Here is a 21742-nt window from a genome sequence, read left to right on the forward strand (position 1 = left end):
ATGAAACAGACCCTCAGCTGCAGGATACATGAAGGCCATGAAAAGTGTTTAGGTGATCATCCAGCACATTCTGGCAGCTTGCAGCATTTAAAGACATCTCTAATTGGATTCATCAGACTACACGTCTTTGGTCCACTCTGCAGAAGTCCAGTTTTGATTGTCCTGACACTAGATGAGGTGCAGTGCCCGATGACGAGCTGTCAGCAGTAGTACACGATTAGAGCACATTGACTCCCATATCCCATGGTATGCAGGGTACGCTGTACCATTTGCTCACTGATGCTCTTGGACCTCTGACATTGAGACTGGATGTGATTTGTGCTGCTGTTGCCCTCCTGTTGGTCTGTACAAGCCTGGACAGTACATCGACCTGGGTCATCAATGACATGTGGTCGACCACAACTTGCTCACTGGGTTCTGGTATGTCCATTGATGGTAGACCCTTGATACGGTTATCCTTGAAAACCTCTAGGGTTATCTGCCTGTTTACTATCTGCATTCAGTTTGGGCATGTTTCATTCTGCTTGAGAGATACCAGTGTCAACTTCCAATATCATTATCTCTAATATTTTGTCCATCGAGTATAGATCTTGAATAAGAGTGGAGATAGTATCCACCGTTGTCTTATATCTGATTTTACCATGCCTTTTACCATACCAGACCATTTCCTTTAATTCTAACTACTGACTTACAACTTAAATATAAACCATGTATTGCTCTATATAATGATCCATTTAACCCATATAATTGTAGTGTTTTGAAGAGCTTTTCTGTAAGCCTTTTCCAGATTTTACAAAACTTAAGTACAGATCCTTGTTGATGCAAATATGGATGTTTGGGAATGGTATTGATAACACCCAGCATTGATTGGCTGAGCTCTAGTCACTCAGTATTGTGCTGTTTATAAGCTGACATTTTCCATGATATGGCCCCACATACCATCATCTTGTATATATTTTACTAGTTTTTGTTCCTTTTTTGGTCTGTAATTTGTAGTTTTTAATTTTTTTTTAATTTTCATAATTTTTATCTTTCAAAATCTATAAATCCATTTCATTCATCATCTTTCTTTACAGGTTTTATTCATGTTTCATTTTCAGCTGTTGGATATACATTATTTAAGTTCACATAATTGAGATTCATTTTTATTACCTTTCTCCTATCATACATTTTGCCATCCCTACCTTCTAAATATCTACAACAAGGTATGTCCTTGTAATTACTCTTTTAATGTAAATTAAAAAAAATAATATATATATATATATGTATATATATTATTCAAATCTAGTTTAACCTTTGATTGGAAAGTATTAGCTCCATCACCAAATCAGCTTTGCTGTTTTTTGATATTAGTTTTTATTTATGATAATCTTAAATTTAACTTATCCTTTTGCAGGTGTTCAAATTACTCCCATAGATGAAACTACTTTCTCTGTCTTTGCTCCCAACCAGTCTGTTATGAATGAAGCAACAGAAATAATTCATCATTTACTTGCTGAAGAGGTATATACACATACTGCAAACTAAAATATAAAAATTTTCGTATATTGATTTTAGGCAGTATTCTTTCCATTTGAAGCAATAAGTTATTCAACAAATTGGTCTTGTAGCATCATAATGTACCACATAATCTTTTATGTTTTTTAAACTTTATTATAAAAAAAAATTCAAATATTGACTGATAAATTTGAAATTTCTTTCATTAAGATCAAGTTTAATTTTAGAATGGCACACTTTAAAACTTAAAACAGTTGTCATTGATTTGGAAACTGCTATCATGTTAACACTAATAACTTTAAGTTGCCAATGTTTCAACTTTCTTATTAAGGTCATCTGGGGTATATACAGAGAAACAAGCTACTTTATAATTCAAATAGCATGCCAAAGTATCACTAATTTGGTCAGCCTTTAATCTACTGGCCTGTCTCTGGTGAAAAACAAACCGTACAGCAAAACTAGTCCTGTTTTACATGGCCAGAGAACTAATTCTTTTAACTTTTAATGGTACCTCATTAGTAGCCTAATCAGTGTTTAAAATAAGGACAGGTTGGTTATTAACAAATTAAGACTAAGTCTCCGGAGCCTAATTGTTATGATCTATTACAACAAAAAAATTTATGTGTTGAATATATGCCATCCATATTCTTGATAATTTAAGGCCATCATTGATGTTGAGATTAGGGTAGGTGATTAGAATTTCAGGCTTCTGTAAATATGCACTTATAAAACGTTTTGGTGTAATCTAAAAAAACAGGCTGTTAGTTCTGTGTGATAGGGCATGATCAGAAAGTCCAGATTTTCCATATTTATTACAATTAATGTGTAGTGTGTGTGTGTTCCTTTTCCCAGATAGGAGCCAAGCGTTCATTTTCACCTATATATGGAAATCTACAAATTCATTAAATATGATGCACTCAAAGGTGAGTTGAATTGAATTCAACTCACCTTTGAAGTGGAGGAGTTGAATAGGTTCTTTAATTTTGCAGTAGGTTAAAGGTGGCATTCAGGTTGTTTTTCAGTAGTATTCTGTTTATATTATTTTTATAGCTATTTAGCCTATTTTTGTTTAGGAGTACCCTTTTTTTTTTATAATTTCATTGGCTTTTTACTCAAATTTTAGGGCATTACTGATTTTTTATATGGACAGATATATGTAGAATATATAGGAAGGAAAAAAATATATAGGTAGGAAAAAAAAAACGGACATACCTTTGTGAGATGTTTCTGGCTGTCTTCTTTTTTCAGCAGCATCCCGGCATATGGTGGTATACATTCATTGTTGAAAGAAAGAAGGAAGTATGATGAAAGGGGGGGGGTTGGAAAAGTGGGGCTTGAGAGATGTGGGAGAATTATTGGTGAGGCAAGAGGTGTGTGTGAACTTTTTTTGAAAAACCTGAGCTTTTTTTTTTATTTTTTTTAATATTAAAGGTGGGCAGAGAATACATTGGGATGGGGATGAACAGAAATTTTTTGAAGAAGGATATTATGGGAATAAGATCAGGGGGTGGTTATTCTGTTTTGTTTTTCTTATGAATCTTTAATGTATGAAATGGCTTTTATTGTAATCTGATTTATTTTTATGTTTAGATGTAAGCTTCTCAGATGTGAACTGTAGACTAAAATACACAAACATTATACAAGAAAAAATTAAAGAGTTTGAGAAAACAGGAACCAAACCTTGGAGATTCAGTGGCAAACCCTAAAGAAAACATTCATTGATTCAGTCAGAGAGGCATGTAGTGAGGTTGTCTGCAAGGATAGAAAAATCAGAACTCCAGTGGACAGGAAGTTAAATAGGCAGTGAAGGAAAAAAAGAACGCATATCAAACTTTCCTGACGAATAAGTCAGCTTGTGCTCTTAGAGAATACAGAGACAAATGTAACTAACCACTGTGTAAAACTAGCTAAACAAAATGATGTCGAAGTTGGTGAGTATACTTGAATAATAGTTAGTGATCTGATTGATGTTTTAAATCTTGCTTTAATTATCCTAGGTGAGATAGGATTGTAGGACGATAGAGAGTTTTGAACCTTTGGTTTTAATATAAGTGCTACTCCTTCTTGGTGTTTGTTGTCCTCCCTGCCTGAAGTTAAGATTAAGAAGAAGAAAGAATGAGATATAAATCAATGGATAAGAGAATCAAACAATTATGCAGGAGATTGAAAGAAGAAGAAGAAGAATGGATAAATAACCAATGCGCCGAGATAGAAATGTTAAAAAAAAAAAAAAAAAGAAAAATAGAACAACCAGAGAAGCATTCTTGAAAGTGAAAGAACTTAATGGCAACTAAACAAACACAATCTAACAATATCAAGGACAAAGACAGAAACATAATCATTAATAATGAAAAGATAAATGAGAGATGGGTGGAATATCTATCAAATCTCTGTGGTGATAATGAGAACATGATCGATTACTTACAACACCTTAAGTTATGTGCAACAACAGATATCACTCTACCTACAAGAAATAAAATACAACACATAATTAAGAAGCTACTTAATAATAATCCCCTGGGTGTAACAACATCCCTGCAGAACTACTGAAAACTTTGACAGGTTACAATAACACTTACTTAGTGGACACCATTTAGCACATCTATAAAATGATAGAATTACCAGAATCTTTTACAACATTGCTCTGCATACCAATTCCAAAGAAAAATAATGCACAAAATTGTGAGGATAATAGAACTGTGAGCATAATCTCTCATGCATCTAAAACCATTTTTACCACTGTTAACAAGGAAATTGAAAGAGCCTTAACTGGTGAGCTAAGTGAACAACAGGAAGGCTTCAGAAGAGGAATGGGAACTGATAATACTATCCTGGAACTAAAAATATTTATAGAAATATCACTTAAAAGGAACAGGGATATATATATATATATATATATATCATATGTTTCATGGACTTTCAGAAAGCCTTTGATCAAATAAAATACAATAAACTGTTCAATATTCTAGAAAAATTAGACTTAGAAAATGTTATAAAAAATCTTATAAAAATGACTTACTCCAAACAAAAAATGCAGCTGTTTAAATCTGAGACTTCTGAAGTGAAAATAAAAAAAGGAGTTAGACAGGGCTGCACCCTTTCGCCAAATCTATTTAATATTTACAGTGAGAGGTTAAAATATAACAATCTTAGATACATTGATGATACCGTTCTAATTGCAGAAAACAGAAACAAATTAATCAAATTACTGCACCTTCTAATTGAAGAAAGTAAAGATTTTGGCCTACATTTAAAAGCAAAAAAGACCAAATTTATGAGAATCTCAAAAGAGAATAGATCTTAACCAGAAATTCATAAACAATATAAATATTTAGGTACCTACTTTACTGCAGATGGAAAACAAGATAAAGTTATAAATATAAGAACCGCCATAGCTAAAGATGCCTTCTGGAAAAATAAAGATCTGCTCAGAAGTTCTGTGGATATAGAGACAAACAAAAAAATGATAAGAACATTAGTTTGGTCAGTTTTCACACATGGAAGTGAGACCTGGGTATTCACAAAGAGAGTAAGACAACAGATTGAGGCCTTCGAAATGTGGTGCTACAGAAGACCCTTGAAAATCTTGTGGACAGAGTACGTGACAAACGCAGAGGTACTACAGAGACTGAAAACACAGATAACTTTAGTGCAGGAAATAATCCAGAAACATTCAACTGGCAGGACATGTAATTGAAGGGAACAGAGGATAATAATGATTTTTAGAATGAAAGGTTATGTGAAGAGGATCAAGTGGTAAAAAAAGGACATGGTTTGATGATAATAAGATCATGGACAGAATCATGTGACTATGCTGAAACAAAAAAAAGAGCTGCCAGCAGAGATGGTTGGAAGGACATCATACTACATGATGAAGCATCTATGATGATGATGGAGTAATTACTTTAAAAAATTGCTAAATAAAACAAGCAGTGACAGCACAGTGTTAAAAAATCACTCAACAGGCATGCAATCAGGAATATATATCCATACATGAAGTAGAAAAAGCCATCAAAAGCTTGAAATGTGAAAAGGCAGCTGGAGTAGATGATATTCGACCAAAAATACTGAAGTATGGAGGTATTAAAGTCTTACAATGGTTGCACTGCATAGTTCAGAATGCTTGGACAGAGGGGCAAATTCCCGATGATTGGAGTAGACCTCTCATAATACCCATATATAAAAAGGAAAATAAAACTGATTGTGAGAATTACAGAGGTATTTCCCTACTTAATGTGCCTAGTAAGATTTATGCAGATATAATTGAGAAAAAACAGTTGAGAAGGATTGTGGGAGGAACAAGTGGATTCAGGCCAAATAGAGACTCTCAGGATCAGATTTTCACTTTATGACAAATAGATGAGAAATCGTGGGAATATAACAAAGATCTGTATTTAAGTTTTGCAGACCTGCAAAAGACATATGACAAAGTGCCAAGAGAAAAGCTATTCAAAACACTGCAGTTATATGGTGTCAGCGGGACATTATATCAAGCAATACTTAGTCTCTATTTGAGTTTGTCAGTAGTTAGAATTGAAGGAAGTACAGAAAGATGGTTTGATGTTAACGCTGGTATCAGACAAGGATGTGCATTATCCTCTCTGTTATTCATTATCTATATGGATCACATTATGAAAGAAAGCAGTATTAAACCTGATATCAAAATTGGATATGTTAATCTCAGCTCTTTATTTTATGCTGATTATGTTACACTTCTAAATAAATTCAGTACAAGTCTGCTAGATTACCTGACTAAATTGAATAACTGTTGTAATAAATTTGGTTTGAAAATCAGCATGACTTTAAATTTTTCAGGAAATGACAATATATACTAAAATATTAATTAAAAAACTTTAATCCATACCTTCCAGTATTTCAGCAATGTTAGATTGCCATCTTCTGGGAACATAAAACTATGATATGCGCATGCTGGCATAACAACGAGCAAATGAGGCTGAAGAAAGCAACTGGCGTTGGTCCTAGAGTCCTAAAGGTGCTCCCCTAACAGACTAAATTAAATTGTCTTGGCTGTTGGGCTGATGTTCTTAGAATGCATGCTTCCCAAATTTAGGGCAGTCTCATACACCCAAATTTGTTGCAATTTGGGAAGTTTTTTTAGAGTTTCCAGGAACATTCTTTCATATTTATATTTGCTATGGTGTAGTAAAGTGGCTTTCTTCCGGTGTAGTCTGTGATGGCTATCTAGTGCATGGTCCTCAAGTCCTGAGTGACTGTATTGGTGAAACTGGATGTAGCCTTTGTGTTTGAATATCCTGATATTAACTGTCCTGCCTATTTGGCCATTGTAGGAAAGTTTACAACTGCAAGGGACCTGGTGTACTCCAGGTAGATCTTGGGGAGGTGGCTGGTCTTTGGTGGAGTGGATAAGGGATGCCAATTTCTTATGTGGTTTGTAACAGGTAGTTAGGTCATATTTTTTTTAGGATTTTTTGTGAGCTTTTCAGACATGCCCCAGATATAAGGAATGGTGATAGATTTAGTATAACCTCTGTTATGAGGTGGGGGGGAATAGCTGGTTTTTAGTATTTTCTGGATATTTTGGGGGTTGTAGCCCTTGGCTAAGAAGGTGTTAAGGATATGGTTGAGTTCAGTAGTTAGGGCATTGTCATCTGAACAGATTAATTTACTCCTGTTATATAGGGTTTTTATAATCCCATATTGTTGTGAGTGAAGGGGGGGGGGGAATTGCTGGTGAATGTATCTACCTATATGGGTCGATTTTCTGTAGACAGAGAAAGCCGAGATCCATTAGGCCATGTAACTAGAGTGTCTAGGAAAAGGAGGCTATGGTTGTTTTCCTTCTCTAAGGTGAACTGAATTCTGGAGTGTTGATTGTTTAAGAGTGTTAGAAAGTTGTGGAGTGTGTCTAAGCCATGTGGCCAAATAGCAAACACATCATCCATGTAGCCAAACAGTGGGTTTTTGTGGGGCTGAGTTTAAGGCTTTTTCTTCAAAAGTCGCCATAAAAGAATACATTATGGAAAATTATGGAGACAACTACCGTGTTAGAGCAAAACTTTAGTTTAATATAAACCAAAATGAACACTTGATTTTTTGACCTTCATATCAAGGTCATCATCTGGAGCATACACATATATACAGAGAAACAAGCTGCACTACAATCTATGGTTTGCTAAAGTTACTGACCAACTGTTACAACAATTATTGGCCTGACCTCTGGTAAAAAAAAAAAAAAAAAAAAAAAGCTTTACTACATAAACGTGAGATGACCAAAATTCACTATCAAAAAACTGTGAATTTGTACAATAACATGAAATGAATTTGTGGAAGATTTTAAAGGTATAGTGCCTTGTAGAGCAAACTTTACATCTATAATGAGTTATTTTGACTACATGAAAGCTTGAATAAAAACAATCATAATGAGTATAGACTCCTTGAAACTGTCTCCAACACTCAATAACTACTGCTTTTAATGTTACATGGTGATCAGCATTTGTTATTCGGTAAAATTATGGAGACTACTACAACTTTAAGAGTAACATGAATAAACACAATACTTTGTAAACAAAATTAAGAATGTTACATATGATAAAAATAATTTATTAGTCAGTTCTAGTATATCTGCCCTTTTCACATGTCGTAATCAATGACACAATTCTTAAGCCAATTTCTGCCTGATATCACACGTGGCCACATACTGCATTCTAGTTTATTTCATGAGGCAAAAATGCTTGATACCTACAAACAGAAGTTACTGCTTGAGCTCACCACTATCTTATCCTATTGACAACTTTAATTGAGAAACTTTTTGACAACATGCTGCACATTACTTTAAAAATTCAAATCTGGTTCAGGTTATTTGATGATGTTTTCATTATCTGGCTCTTTGGCCACCAAACTTCAGAAGACCTTCCTCAGCCATCTGAATATACAACATAAATATATACAATTCACCACTGAAATGAAGTCAGAACACACTTCCATTTCTTGATGCACTTATCACATGTCTTTCCTCAGTGCACTGAAAACAGACCATGCGATAAACCTATAGATATTGGCCAATACAATACACGTAAACTCTTATTACCACCTAACACAAAATCTAGGTATCATTAACACATTCAAAAACAGAACTACAAATATCTTCTCTGATGAGCCAGCATCAATTAAAAATTATCAGCAATACTTTTCTAAAAAAAGGCTATAGGAAAAACACCATTAGCAAAATTCTTCACGAGCTCATCATCATCAAATTCCAGACATGAACCCTCACTGGATGTACAGGATATATGATAGTACTACTTGAAAAAATTACATAATTACTAACTTCCTGTCAACAATTTTCCTCCAAATCAATCTGTTATCTGTCAAGACTCTAAAATCATCAGATCTTATATATCTGTCTTTTAAGGCACTTTTTACCATATCAATCCTCATATCTCTTGGTCTTCCTCTGGGCTTTTTCCTGCCAACTTTTGCTAATCTTTCCTCTCCCATTCTGTTTAAATGACCATACCACCTGAGATTAGCTCTGCTAACAATGTCAAGTTCTTTCCTGATATCCTCTGATATCAGGAAAGAACTTGACATTGTTAGCAGAGCTATTTCCTGATTTATATGATATTGCCATTGATGCCATCTGTTCATGCCCCTAATCTTTCTCAAGACTCTCATATCTGTGGTCTCTAGTCTTTGGTCAAGTGTTTTATTTCTAACTCAGCTCTGAGATCCATAAGTTAAAATTGGTTTGAACACTGTCTTGTATACAGCTAATTTAGTGTTAAATTTCTCTCTTATTCCTTATAAATTTATTCATTTGACTTAGTACCATACCGGCTTTGTTGATTCTTGTCCATTTCCATATTTAATTTACCATCTTCACTAAAAATTGTGCCTAAATAGCTGAAATGTTTTAGTTGTAAAATAGCAGGGGTTGGGAACCTTTTTGAACCAAAGAGCCATTCCACCAAAAAAAGTAATTAAAACAAAATTTTGGGTACTGCAACTTCAATTCGATTTTTCCTAGTGACTCAAAATTGCAGTTAGTTCAAACTTAGGTAAATTTGTTTTTAATTCAGTACTTCCAGATATCAAATAAAACATTAATTTTTATTTGATTTTTTTTAAAAATTTGATTTGATTTGATTTTTAATCACAAAACATGTTTAAGTAAGTATAGTATTGCAAAAAAAAAGTCAGAATTTGTATTGCAAATGAATTAGTCCAAACAAAAATACAATATTATGTATTTTAATAGATATTTGATTGTTTTAATTTAAAATTCACTAATGAGACTTTTGATTTTGCATCTTCTCAGCCAATTTACTTAAATCTGGATTGTATGTCGTGCACTTTAACGGTAATTTGGCTTTCAAACTTTCATCAGTCAATTTGTTCCTGTACTTATTTTTAATGTAATTCATTAAAGAGAAAAATTGTTCGCAATTGTATGTTGAACCGAAAAGAGTCAAAACCCCAAAAGCAAGTTGCCTGGCATTTGAATAATTAGTTGGGAAAGAATTCCCACATTTTAATATAATTTCCTGTGGTGTTTCTTCCATAATTTCCTAATTTTCTTCAATTTGTGCTACCATTTCCTGAAGCTTTTATTCTGAATTTCCAGAAGCTCCATTTGTAGTTCTGCAATTGATATTCTGGGAAAAGCTTCAATATCTATTAATTTTAAATTGCAATTTAACGGATGTAATATAAATTTCATCATCTCCTGATGTTTTTTAAAATCCTGAAGCTAATCTGCTTGTAAATGAATCTAAAATTACAGTAATCATTTCAGCAAATATTTCGCAATCAACTTTTTCTTGATTTAAATTCAATCTATAATTTTTTAGATTTTCAAAATATATAAATTTTTCTTCAGTAACATCTTCGAAAAACACTTAGTTTCTGTTCAAAGGTAAGGACTTCTTCTTGTAATTGTAAGGCTGTGTTTCCCTTCCCTTGCAACTTCAAATTTAGCTTATTAAAATGTTTTGTCATATCAAGCAAAAAACAAAAATTTTGTATCCATTCGGAATTACTGAGAAGTTCCATATGATTTACGTTATAATTTTTAGTGGTTAAGAAAACTATTACTTCTTTTAAGCACTGAAAAAACTTTTTAATGCTTTTCCTCTTGATAACCATCGCACAGATGTAAATATCACTAAATCTTTATGTTGTGACTACCTAGTTCCTCTAAAAATGTGTCAAAAAGTCTGTGATTCAACATCTGAAATCAGATGAAATTGATCATTGGCACAACAACATCCATCACTATTTTTAGTTGTGGTAATAATCCCAAAGAATTTGCACCTAAAGCTTCTTGATGCAAAATGCAATGGAATGAAGTAACTCCATGTGGAATATGAGTTTAGAATAATTTAACAAACTCCTTATTTTTCGCAATCATAGAAGGCATGCCATCGGTCGCAATGCATACTGTATTATTAATATTTATATTTTTATTCTGTAAACTTGTTAGAAGGTTTTCTGAAATATCTTGACCTGTAGTGTATCCTTTAAGTGTTAGCAGATCAAGAAGTTCTTCTTGAATACCCGAAGATGTGATATATTTAACCATCATGCAGCATTGGCCCATATCTGAAATATCATTTGATTCATCAACCGCAATAGATATAAAATCGGCATTATTAATATCCATAATTTGCATATTTGAAACTTCTGCAGAAATTGTTACAATTCTGTTCCTTGAGAGTTATAGCCAAAAGAGGTAAATCTTTAATTTTTTTACGTATCTCGTCCTTATTTTTCATATTCTTAAATAGAATTTCAGAGACATTATACATGCAATTTTTTAGAAATTCGCCATCGATAAAAGGTTTTCTCGCTTTTGCTATTTCAAGAGATAACAAAAAACTTTGACGAAGATTTCGTCCAAGTTGACAAATTTCTTTGCTGAAGCAATGTTTTCTTTTGTAATTCTTCAATAGCTTTTTTCCTAATATCACCCTCAGGATATTTTTTACTGAAGTCTAAATGTTTTCCTCAAAAACGTCGTTCAACATTACTTGATTTGCTATTTTGAAGTCATAGATGGCATGTTAAATATTGCGGATTTCCATTTAATTCTATAAATGCAAATTTCTCTATCCACATTTTATTGAATGTTCTGTTTTCTTCGATTATTTTTTTTTTCTTGAACTTATATTAGGAAGGTTATCACAAATTTACCTGCAATTAAAAACACAAATTCATCATCATCATCATCATCATCAAATTCCTGCCATGTACCCTCAAGGGGTGTACAGGATATGACAGTACTACATGAAAAAATTACATCATTACTAACTTCCTATCTACAATTTTCCTCCAAATCAGTCTGTTACTTGTCAAGACTCCAACATTATCAGATCTTATATTTCTATCGTCTAAGGCACTTTGTACCGTATCAATCCACCTATATCTAGGTCTTCCTCTAGGTCGTTTTCCTGCCAACCTGGCAGAGAACACTTGTTTTGCTAATCTTTCCTCTCCCATTCTATTTAAGTGACCATACCATCTGAGATTAGCACTGCTAACGCATTCCTGGATGCTGACAATGTCAAGTTCTTTCCTAATATCCTCATTTTTAATATGATATTGCCATTGATGCCATCTGTTCACGCCTCTAATCTTTCTCAGGACTCTCATATCTGCAGTCTCTAGTCTTTGGTCAAGTGTTTTACTTCTGACCCAGCTCTCAGATCCATAAGTTAAAATTGGTTTGAACACAGTCTTGTATACAGCTAATTTAGTGTTCCGACTAATTTCTTTCTTATTCCATATGAATTTATTCAATTGACTTCCCACGATACCAGCTTTGCTGATTCTGTTGTCTATTTCTATATTTAGTTTACCATCTTCAGTAAAAATTGTGCCTAAGTAGCTGAAATGTTTTACTTGTTCCACAGGTTCTCCATTCACAACACAGTTGACATTTTCAATGATTCTGCCTATTTTCATTGTCTTTGTCTTTTTATTGCTGACCTTCATACCATATCTATTACAACAGCTATTCAATTTAGTCAGAGAATCTTGCAGACTTGTAGCGGATTTATTTAGAAGTATAACATCATCCGCATAAAGCAAAGAGCTGACATTAACATCTCCAATTTTGATATCAGGTTTAATACCACATTCCTTCATAATGTGATCCATATAGATAATGAATAACAGAGGGGATAATGTACATCCTTGTCTCACACCAGATTTAACATTAAACCATCTTCCTGTACTTCCTTCAATTCTAACTGCTGACTCACAACTCAAATAAAGACTAAGTATTGCTTGATATAATGCCCCATTGACACCATATAACTGCAGTGTATTGAATAGCTTCTCTCTTGGCACCTTGTCATATGCCTTTTCCAAATCGACAAAACTTAAATACAGATCTTTGTTATATTCCCATTCTTTCTCGACTATTTGTCGTAAAGTGAAGATCTGATCCTGACAGCCTCTATTTGGCCTGAATCCAGCTTGTTCTTCACCAAGCTTTTCTTCCACAATTCTTCTCAACCGTTTCTCAATTATACTTGCATAGATCTTGCCAGGAACACTCAGTAGGGAAATACCTCTGTAATTCTCACATTCAGTTTTATTTCCCTTTTTATATATGGGTACTATGAGAGCTCTACTCCAATCATCGGGAATTCGTCCCTCTGTCCAGGCTTTCTGAACTATGCAGTGCAGCCACTGTAAGACTCTTATACCACCATACTTCAGCATTTCTGGTCGAATATCATCTACTCCTGCTGCCTTTCCACATTTCAAGCGTTTGATGGCTTTTTCTATGGATATGTATTCCTGACTGCATGCCTGGTCAGTGTTTTTTATCACTGTGCTGTCATCACTGCTTGTTTCATTTAGCAGTTTTTCAAAGTAATTACTCCATACCTCAAGGATATCTTTTTCTCCTGTTTTCACTTCACCTTTATCATCTCTAATTCCCTTTACAGCACTCTTTCCTCCATTCCTAAGCTTCTTCAACAACCTCCAGAACATTTTGCCACCTTCTTGATATTTATTTTCTATATTCTTGCCAAAGTCCTCCCATGACTTTTGTTTAGCTAGTTTTACACATTGTTTAGCTTTCTTACATTTGTCTCTGTATTCTGTAAGAGTAAAAGCTGACTTATTTGCCAGGAATTTTTGATATGCTTTCTTCTTTTCCTTCACTGCCTCTTTAACTTCCTGTGTCCACCAGGGAGTTCTGATTTTTTTATCTTTGCACACAACCTCACCACATGCCTCTCTAGCAGAATCAATCAATGTTTCCTTCAGAGTTTGCCACTGAATCTCCAAGGTTTGATTCCTGTTCTCAAACTCTTTCATTTTCTTTTCAATAATATTTCTGTATTTTAGTCTACAGTTCACATCTGAGAGCTGCTCAACTTTTATTCGCTTTAAAACTTTCTTACATGTTATTCTTTTCAATATGAAATTCAATTTTATCCTGCTCAAGACTAAATAGTGATCACTTCCAATTTCAAATCCTCTGTACACTCTGGTGTCCTGCACCAAGGAGAAAACATCACTATCAACAATAACATAGTCAATGAGACTTTTCTTATTCCTTGCCTCTTCTCTCCATGTGAATTTGTGCACATTTTTATGTTGGAACATGGTGTTAGTAATAACCAGTCCATGTCCTGAGCAGAAATCCAACAGATATTTGCCATTATTATTAGCTTTGCTCTTTTCTCCAAATTTTCCCAAAATATTTTTGTATGTCTCACAATCATTTCCTACTCTACTATTTAGATCCCCAACCAGGACCAACTTTTCCTTTTTCATTGTGTCAGTTGCTTTTTCTAAAGCCTCAAAAAATTCCTCCACTTCTACCTTAGTAGAACCTTCTGTGGGACCATCGGCACAAATAAGTCTCATTGTCCAGTTCCCCATTCTCATATTTGCCCACATTACTCTACTTGAGACTGACTGCCATTCAAGAAGATTAGCCTCGTATTTTGTGTTGAATACTATGGCTACTCCTTCTTTTCCTTGATTGTTATTGCCTGAATATAACATTTTGTATTTATTGCTCAGAAAGATCTCACCAGTTTTGGTCTTTTTTGTTTCAGTCACCCCTATTATGTCGACCTGGTACTTAGCTAATTCCTCAGCTAGCTCCATTTCTTTGCCATTCAGGCTTCTTACGTTGATAGTACCGATCTTTAACTCTGGTGATGTTGAGTTGGGGTTTGTTTTCAGATTTGTTCCAGTAGCTGACTTTTCGCTGTTTGCCCTGGTTCCCTGGCGAAAACAACGGGGGCCTTGTTTAACCGGGCGACGCCCCAGCCGGCATGAAATTTTGTCATGTTGTACCATCATTTTTTATTTTGGTTTAACCAATAAGAATACAATTTGGTCGGCTAAATCCCAAATTGCCAGCCCATCCTCGTTCGTTCAGTATCAAAGTAGATACCCAACAGGGTGCACCACGAGAAGGTGAGGATTGGACATTAGGTCAGAAGCCCTGGTCGGTTCTCCGCATTCCTTTAAGGCTATGTGGAGGTCTCCTCTCAGTTATACAGCTTTGACCCTTAAGCACCCCAAAAATTCAACATAATAAATTTAATTCAACACAAATTCAACATAATAAAATTAATTTGTGCATAACATTACTCCTGACACTAAATTAAACACCAGTTTAGTACCACAATAAATAAGTTAACTAACAGAATATTTATTTTGACAGTTAAAATCCGTATGTATCTAAAAACCATGGTGTTTGATAGGACAGCTGATCAATTAGTTCAAAGTTTAACCATGCTGCTAGTTACCCCAGTCAGGGTTAACATTTAGTGGTATTTGAAATGTAACGTAGTTGTCAGTTGTTCATGTCATAAAATTTCATGAGTAACACACGTCACATGCATACTATCTAGTGCCACGAACAGGCCGTATCAAAAAAACAATATTTAGTTGTTTTTATTAATTATGTATATTTTAATTCAATATAAAAGAGCTACACTTCGTTCAGCCAAGAGCTGCCAGTTCCCGACCCATGTTTTTTGTTCTCCGTTCACGATGCAGTTGATATTTTCAATGTTTCTGCCTATTTTCATTGTCTTTGTTTTGGTATTGCTGATTTTCATAATTCTTGTAGATGAACTTATACATTGGTTACACATGACTTTTAAATTTTTCAGGAAATGACAACGTATACTAAAATGTTAATTAAAAAACTTTAATAAATATCTTCCAATATTTCAGCAATGTTACATTGCCATCTTCTGGGAACATAAAACTATGATATGTTTAACAGACACTAACAACAATCAAATGAGGCTGAAGAAGGCAACTGTCGTTGGTCCTAGAGTCCTAAAGGTGCCCCCCCCCCCCAGTAGGCTAAATTGGGGGAATCCCCTCGGAAAACTTCTTTATGGAAATCCTTTCTTTCATGCATACATGGTGATCAGAATACATTATGAAAAATTATGGAGACAACTACCATGTTAGAGCAAAACTTTAGTTTAATATAAACCAAAATGAACACTCACTGTTTTGATCTTCATATCAAGGTCATCATCTGGAGCATACACATATATACAGAGAAATAAGCTGCACTACAATCTACATGGTTTGCTAAAGTTACTGGCCAACTGTTACAGATGCCTTAAACACATTTTATATCTGAAGAAATTTTGAAATAAAGAATTTCAATTCTTTATCCAGAGTACAAAATTGTGTGAGACATCTAGGTATTTGTTTCATCCAGACATTTCTATGTGCAGAATTTGGCTGAATGGAATTAAATGAAGTTTAGGTGTCAGAATGCACACTAAAATGTGCTCACTTAGCTCAATTATTAGCCCATTTTTATTAACACAATTTGTCAACATGGTGTCATACTAATAATTCCACTCTAGCTAGACAGAATTCATTGAAAATATTTATTTATAGTCTTGACTGGAATTTGTTGAGTGAACTCAGTTTTAGTTTCGTTTGGACTATTTTTAGTAAAAGTTTGCCACTAAACTTTAGTGACAAAACAAAATAATTTCAGTAAATACAGCAAAAATCATTCTGGGTTCAGTTTTTGTCATATGAATTATGTAGCTACACAAAAAATGCTATTATGAAATGCACCTTCTTATGATGTGTGCATAAGATTAGGTTTTGACACTTGTTCGTATGTAGTTTTGTGGCTTAATTCATAACAACAACAAAAAAGGAACAAAATAATAATAAGATATTAGTCTGGTATGGTTGCTTCATTGCTGATTATCACTCATGCTGATGTTTAGTGGAATAAGCATATGTCTATAGATCAAGGGTGGCCACAACATTGCTCGCAAGTCACATGTGGCTCACATCCACATGTCACACGGCTCTTCACGATTTACCAGGAAAAAAATTAACAAAAAGAGAGGATGAGACAACAAAAAAAGAGGAACAAAATAAAAAAAAAGAGATAAAGAAAAACAGGGTTAATAAAAATTACTGCAATAAAAAAGTTTAATTCAAAACACATTAAATGAAGCTTACTTGAAACAATAATTTTAGTTACTTATTTACTAGTAGAGACCTTCCTTGTATCCATTTTCTTAGTAAGCTCCTTAAATATTGTGTGTAATTAGTCAAAGAAGTTCCTACAATCTCACCATGTGCACACTCACTTACTCCCGTACTATCGCATCAGTCAAAGATTGTGACTTTTCTTAGTCTTACCAGAAATTTTTCAAATGGACATGTAGTTGGCTACCCTTTCTATAGATAATAAATACTAACTAAAATTATTTGGTAAAAAAAAAAAAAAAAAAAAAAAAAAAAAAAAAAAAAAAAAAATGTGTTATTTTGCCTTGGTCACCAAGGCATGTACATGCAGGCATGCTGGCAAGAAAATAAACCCAATCTGAGTGGCAGATCCTACACTCCCAAACTTGTGCTTTCTGTGATGCTGATTGTATCATAATGGTCTCTCACATTTTTGGTAACATGAGGCAGCTGAAGGTGTTTCAGTTTGGTGTATGTTGTAATATTGAGGCAGATTCAAGGAATAACCCTATATTTTTGGGTTTATATCTGCTTCTGTATAACAGGGAACGAGTTTTTTACTGAATCCAGTGATTCATACCAGCACAAAAAGAATCTTAAAAAATGAAAGTCCACCATAATCCAGAAATTCAATAATTTTGCCAGGAAAATGTGTAACTCTAATTTTCCTCCAGAACAAATTGTGATAAACTTGTCATCCTTTCAGCTCAACTTTGCCTTAGATCCAAGTACCTAGTCTTCAAATCATAGTAAAAATAGAATGAGACATCTACAGCCTGCCCTAGCATATCACCAATAACATCAAACTGGATGTAACCAGCATTTTAAACTCACCAAAAGTCTCCTAAAAAGAAATCTATCCTATGCAGAACTTACTGCACTTAAAAACCTGCCAAAACTATAATATCATCATCACTAAAGTGGATAGGGCTAACTCTACAATAGTGCTCAATTGCTTTGAAAAATGTTAATCTTACTCATAGATTGATCTACTTACTACTTAAATGATGCCAACTGTACTTTAAAAAAAAAAAGTCACTCCAAAAATTATTAGGCAAAGTTATATATTGGCCTCCATAAACCATTCAAAAGCTTAAACCTTATAATCCTAGGCTATATCTGGATTTGTGGATTATCTAAAATACATGAACACACTCTTGAGACTATAGTGGACAGGATTGTTTCCCATATACTTATAAATTGGCCAAATACTTTAACCCAAGAGTTCTCTCTTGTTACAGGCCTCCTATGTTAAAAATTCTGTGCTCTTTAATTCTTGCTTGGTCCTCCGAGATACTGATATAATGGTCAGTTTTGACATAGCCTCCCTTTTCGTTAATGTGCCCCTAAAAGAAACTTCAGAACTCCTTCTCTTTCTCTCTCTCTCTAACATAGCACGTTATTCTGTTTTACAATGAACTCTGCCTATTTTTCATGAAACATTTCAAAAATATGGCCTTAGAAATCTATCCTATGCAGAAAATCATATAAATAAATAAATATATAAATAAATTAATATTTGGTTTCTTGATGTTGTGAATTAAGTTCCAAAGCTACGTGTGAACAGCTTCAATACCCAACCGTATCCAAAAATCTCCTGATACTTTATGGAGATAATAATGCACTCAACAGAGTAAGTGCTGGAAACAATTTGCAAGGCAGCTGAATAGGTTAGTCTTCTTACAAAAAAGCTGAGACATTAACACCACACATAACTACATCCAATTTTAAGCTGTTCAGTTTGGCCAAAGACAAACACATTTATAAGTGGGCAAGTTTGGCACTAACATGCAAGAAAAATCAGCATTACTTAGGTATGCTTTTGAGAATAAATGTTGCTATCAATGCTATAGATAAGGCACTGCATTAAAATTTAAATCCTGATCTGTGGAAAGTCCTCATCAATTCCAAAACTGCAGAATTAAGCAATTCCCTCCTGCAAAAAAAAAAAAAGATTAAAAGCAGGCACCATAAATAATTTGAAATTACTCAATAGCAGAGAATGAACAGTTTGTCACAGTATTCAACCATTAACAGTCACTTATTAGTGAAAACATTCAGTTATTTGAAGCAACAACTTATCAGTTATTAATTCTGGTGATTAGATTTATACATTGGCTATTCATAACTGTATTTATTAAGGAAATTACAACATATACTAATATATTAACTAAAATGAATTTAATTATTGCTGCCAATATTTGAGCAAAGTCAAATTGTCATCATCAGGGAACAAAATATAATAAGTTACATGCATGCAAGCTCTACACTAAGTGATGAAGATGAAGCATGTTAGCTGAGAGTAGGCTTAAAGTCCTAAATAGTGCCTCCTAATAGGCTAAATTGTGCATCCTTGGCTGTTGGGCTCAAGTACAGAGGACTTGAGCCCAACAGCCAGGGAGCATTTCCCAAATTTGTGACAGTCTCATACAACCAAATTTGTTGAGGTGAGGGTAGCTTCTTAAAGTAGATGCAAATTCATGGAAAGATCTTTTGTATTTATATTTGCTGTAATGAAGTAGAGTGGCTTTCTTCCAGCATATTCTATGGCATGTCCAAAGCATGGTCAGCAATTCCGATGTTAGCTGTCCTGCCTATTTGGCCATAGTAGGATAGTTTACAACTACAAGGGACCTGGTAGGTCTATTTACTGTGGCTGGTCTGTGGTGGAGCAGATAAGGGATGTTAATTTTTTATATGGTCTGTAAGTGGTTGAAAGGATGTATTTTTTTAAGATTTTTGCTAGTTTTTCAGATGTGCCTTGGACCAAAGACCAGCCACCATCCCTAGACCTACCAGATCCCTTATAGTTGTAAACTATTCTGCTATGGACAAACAGGCAGGACAGCTAACATCAGAATTGCTGACCATAAGGATTATCGTAGAGGTGATTTCATTTGCAGCTATGGAAGCACTGAAGAAAGTTGGAGTGTCTTTAACAGATACCCCACAACAACAAATACAATTACTTTCAAATGTGACTGAACTTAACAAGACACAACTGTCATTATAGCCAAAAGGAATTCGGGATCCAATATACATCTGGACCCCCACAGGTGAGCTAAAATCCAGAACAGATATACCACCCACCCACTTTCCATCCTTGAACATAATGGAGGCACATTGCCAGCCCAGCAACAACTGCCATTACTTTCGGGGAGTTTTTGTCAAAATATCAGTAGCGTTTTCTTATCACCTGAAGTTCCTCCCTAAAAACATAAAGCAGAAAAACAACAAACTCTGTTCTCTTTTCAAACAGCATAGAAGACTACAACAGGCCATTTACAAAATAAGAAATAAAAACTGCTTTACTTAAATGTTGGCTAAATGCAATCTGTATAACATCAATTGCAAAATGATAAAACATCTTACCAATTGCCAAGGATTAATTACTGTACCTGTTTAACAAAATTTTTTGTGAGAATTGAGAATGTGTTTCCATATACTGGTAAAAAATTATTGATAATAATAAATTTATAATAATAATAAATATATAATATATAATAAAAAATAAGGGGTGCTTAAGTGTCAAAGCTATATAACTGAGAGGAGACCTCCACATAGCCGTTAAAGGAATGGGAGAACTAATCAGGGCTTCTGACCTAATGTCCAATCCTCACCTTCTCGTGGTGCACCCTGGGGTATCTACCTGGATACTGAACAAATGAGGATTGGCTGCCAATTTGGGATTTAGCTGACCAAATTGTATTCTTATTAGCTTAAACCAATATACAAATGATGGTACAACATCACAAAATTTCATGCCAGCTGGGGCCCCTCGCCTGGTTAAACAGGGCAGCCCCCCCCACACACGTTGTTTTTGCCAGAAAACCAGGGCGAACAGCGAAAAGTCAGCTACTGGAACAAATCTGAAAACGCACCCCCAACTCAACATCACCAGAGTTAAAGATCGGTACTATCAACGTAAGAAGCCTGAATGGCAAAGAAATGGAGCTAGCTGAGGAATTAGATAAGTACCACTTCGACATAATAGCGGTGACTGAAACAAAAAAGACCAAAACTGGTGAGATCTTTCTGAGCAATAAATACAAAATGTTATATTCAGGCAATGACAATCAAGGAAAAGAAGGAGTAGCCATAGTATTCAACACAAAATACGAGGCTAATCTTCTTGAATGGCAGTCAGTCTCAAGTAGAGTAATGTGGGCAAATATGAGAATGGGGAACTGGACAATGAGACTTATTTGTGCCTATGGTCCCACAGAAGGTTCTACTAAGGTAGAAGTGGAGGAATTTTTTGAGGCTTTAGAAAAAGCAACTGACACAATGAAAAAGGAAAAGTTGGTCCTTGTTGGGGATCTAAATAGTAGGAAATCTAAATAGTAGTAGAGTAGGAAATGATTGTGAGACATACAAAAATATTTTGGGAAAATTTGGAGAAAAGAGCAAAGCTAATAATAATGGCAAATATCTGTTGGATTTCTGCTCAGGACATGGACTGGTTATTACTAACACCATGTTCCAACATAAAAATGTGCACAAATTCACATGGAGAGAAGAGGCAAGGAATAAGAAACGCCTCATTGACTATGTAATTGTTGATAGGAATGTTTTCTTACTGGAGTAAGTGCAAGGTGTACAGACACTAGGTGTACAGAGGACTTGAAATTGGAAGTGATCAGTATTTAGTCTTGAGCAGGATAAAATTGAATTTCATATTGAAAAGAAAAACATGTAAGAAAGTTTTAAAGCGAATAAAAGTGTTGAGGATCTCTCAGAGGTGAACTGTAGCCTAAAATAT

General features: G+C 34.3%; 1 protein-coding gene across 1 annotated transcript in view; it reads left to right on the forward strand.

Annotated features, from left to right (window-relative positions):
- PNPase (polyribonucleotide nucleotidyltransferase 1) overlaps positions 1-21742 on the forward strand; it is a 440058-nt gene that overhangs the window by 353363 nt on the left and 64953 nt on the right. The window contains exon 20 of the mRNA XM_090395838.1: positions 1397-1503. Coding sequence (XP_090251964.1) covers positions 1397-1503 — 107 coding nt within the window. The remainder of the gene's footprint in view (positions 1-1396; positions 1504-21742) is intronic.

This window comes from Typopeltis vanoorti, chromosome 7, assembly GCF_054136105.1.
Source record: "Typopeltis vanoorti isolate ZY-2024b chromosome 7, IOZ_Tvanoo_1.0, whole genome shotgun sequence".
Classification (NCBI taxonomy): Eukaryota; Metazoa; Arthropoda; class Arachnida; order Uropygi; family Thelyphonidae; genus Typopeltis; species Typopeltis vanoorti.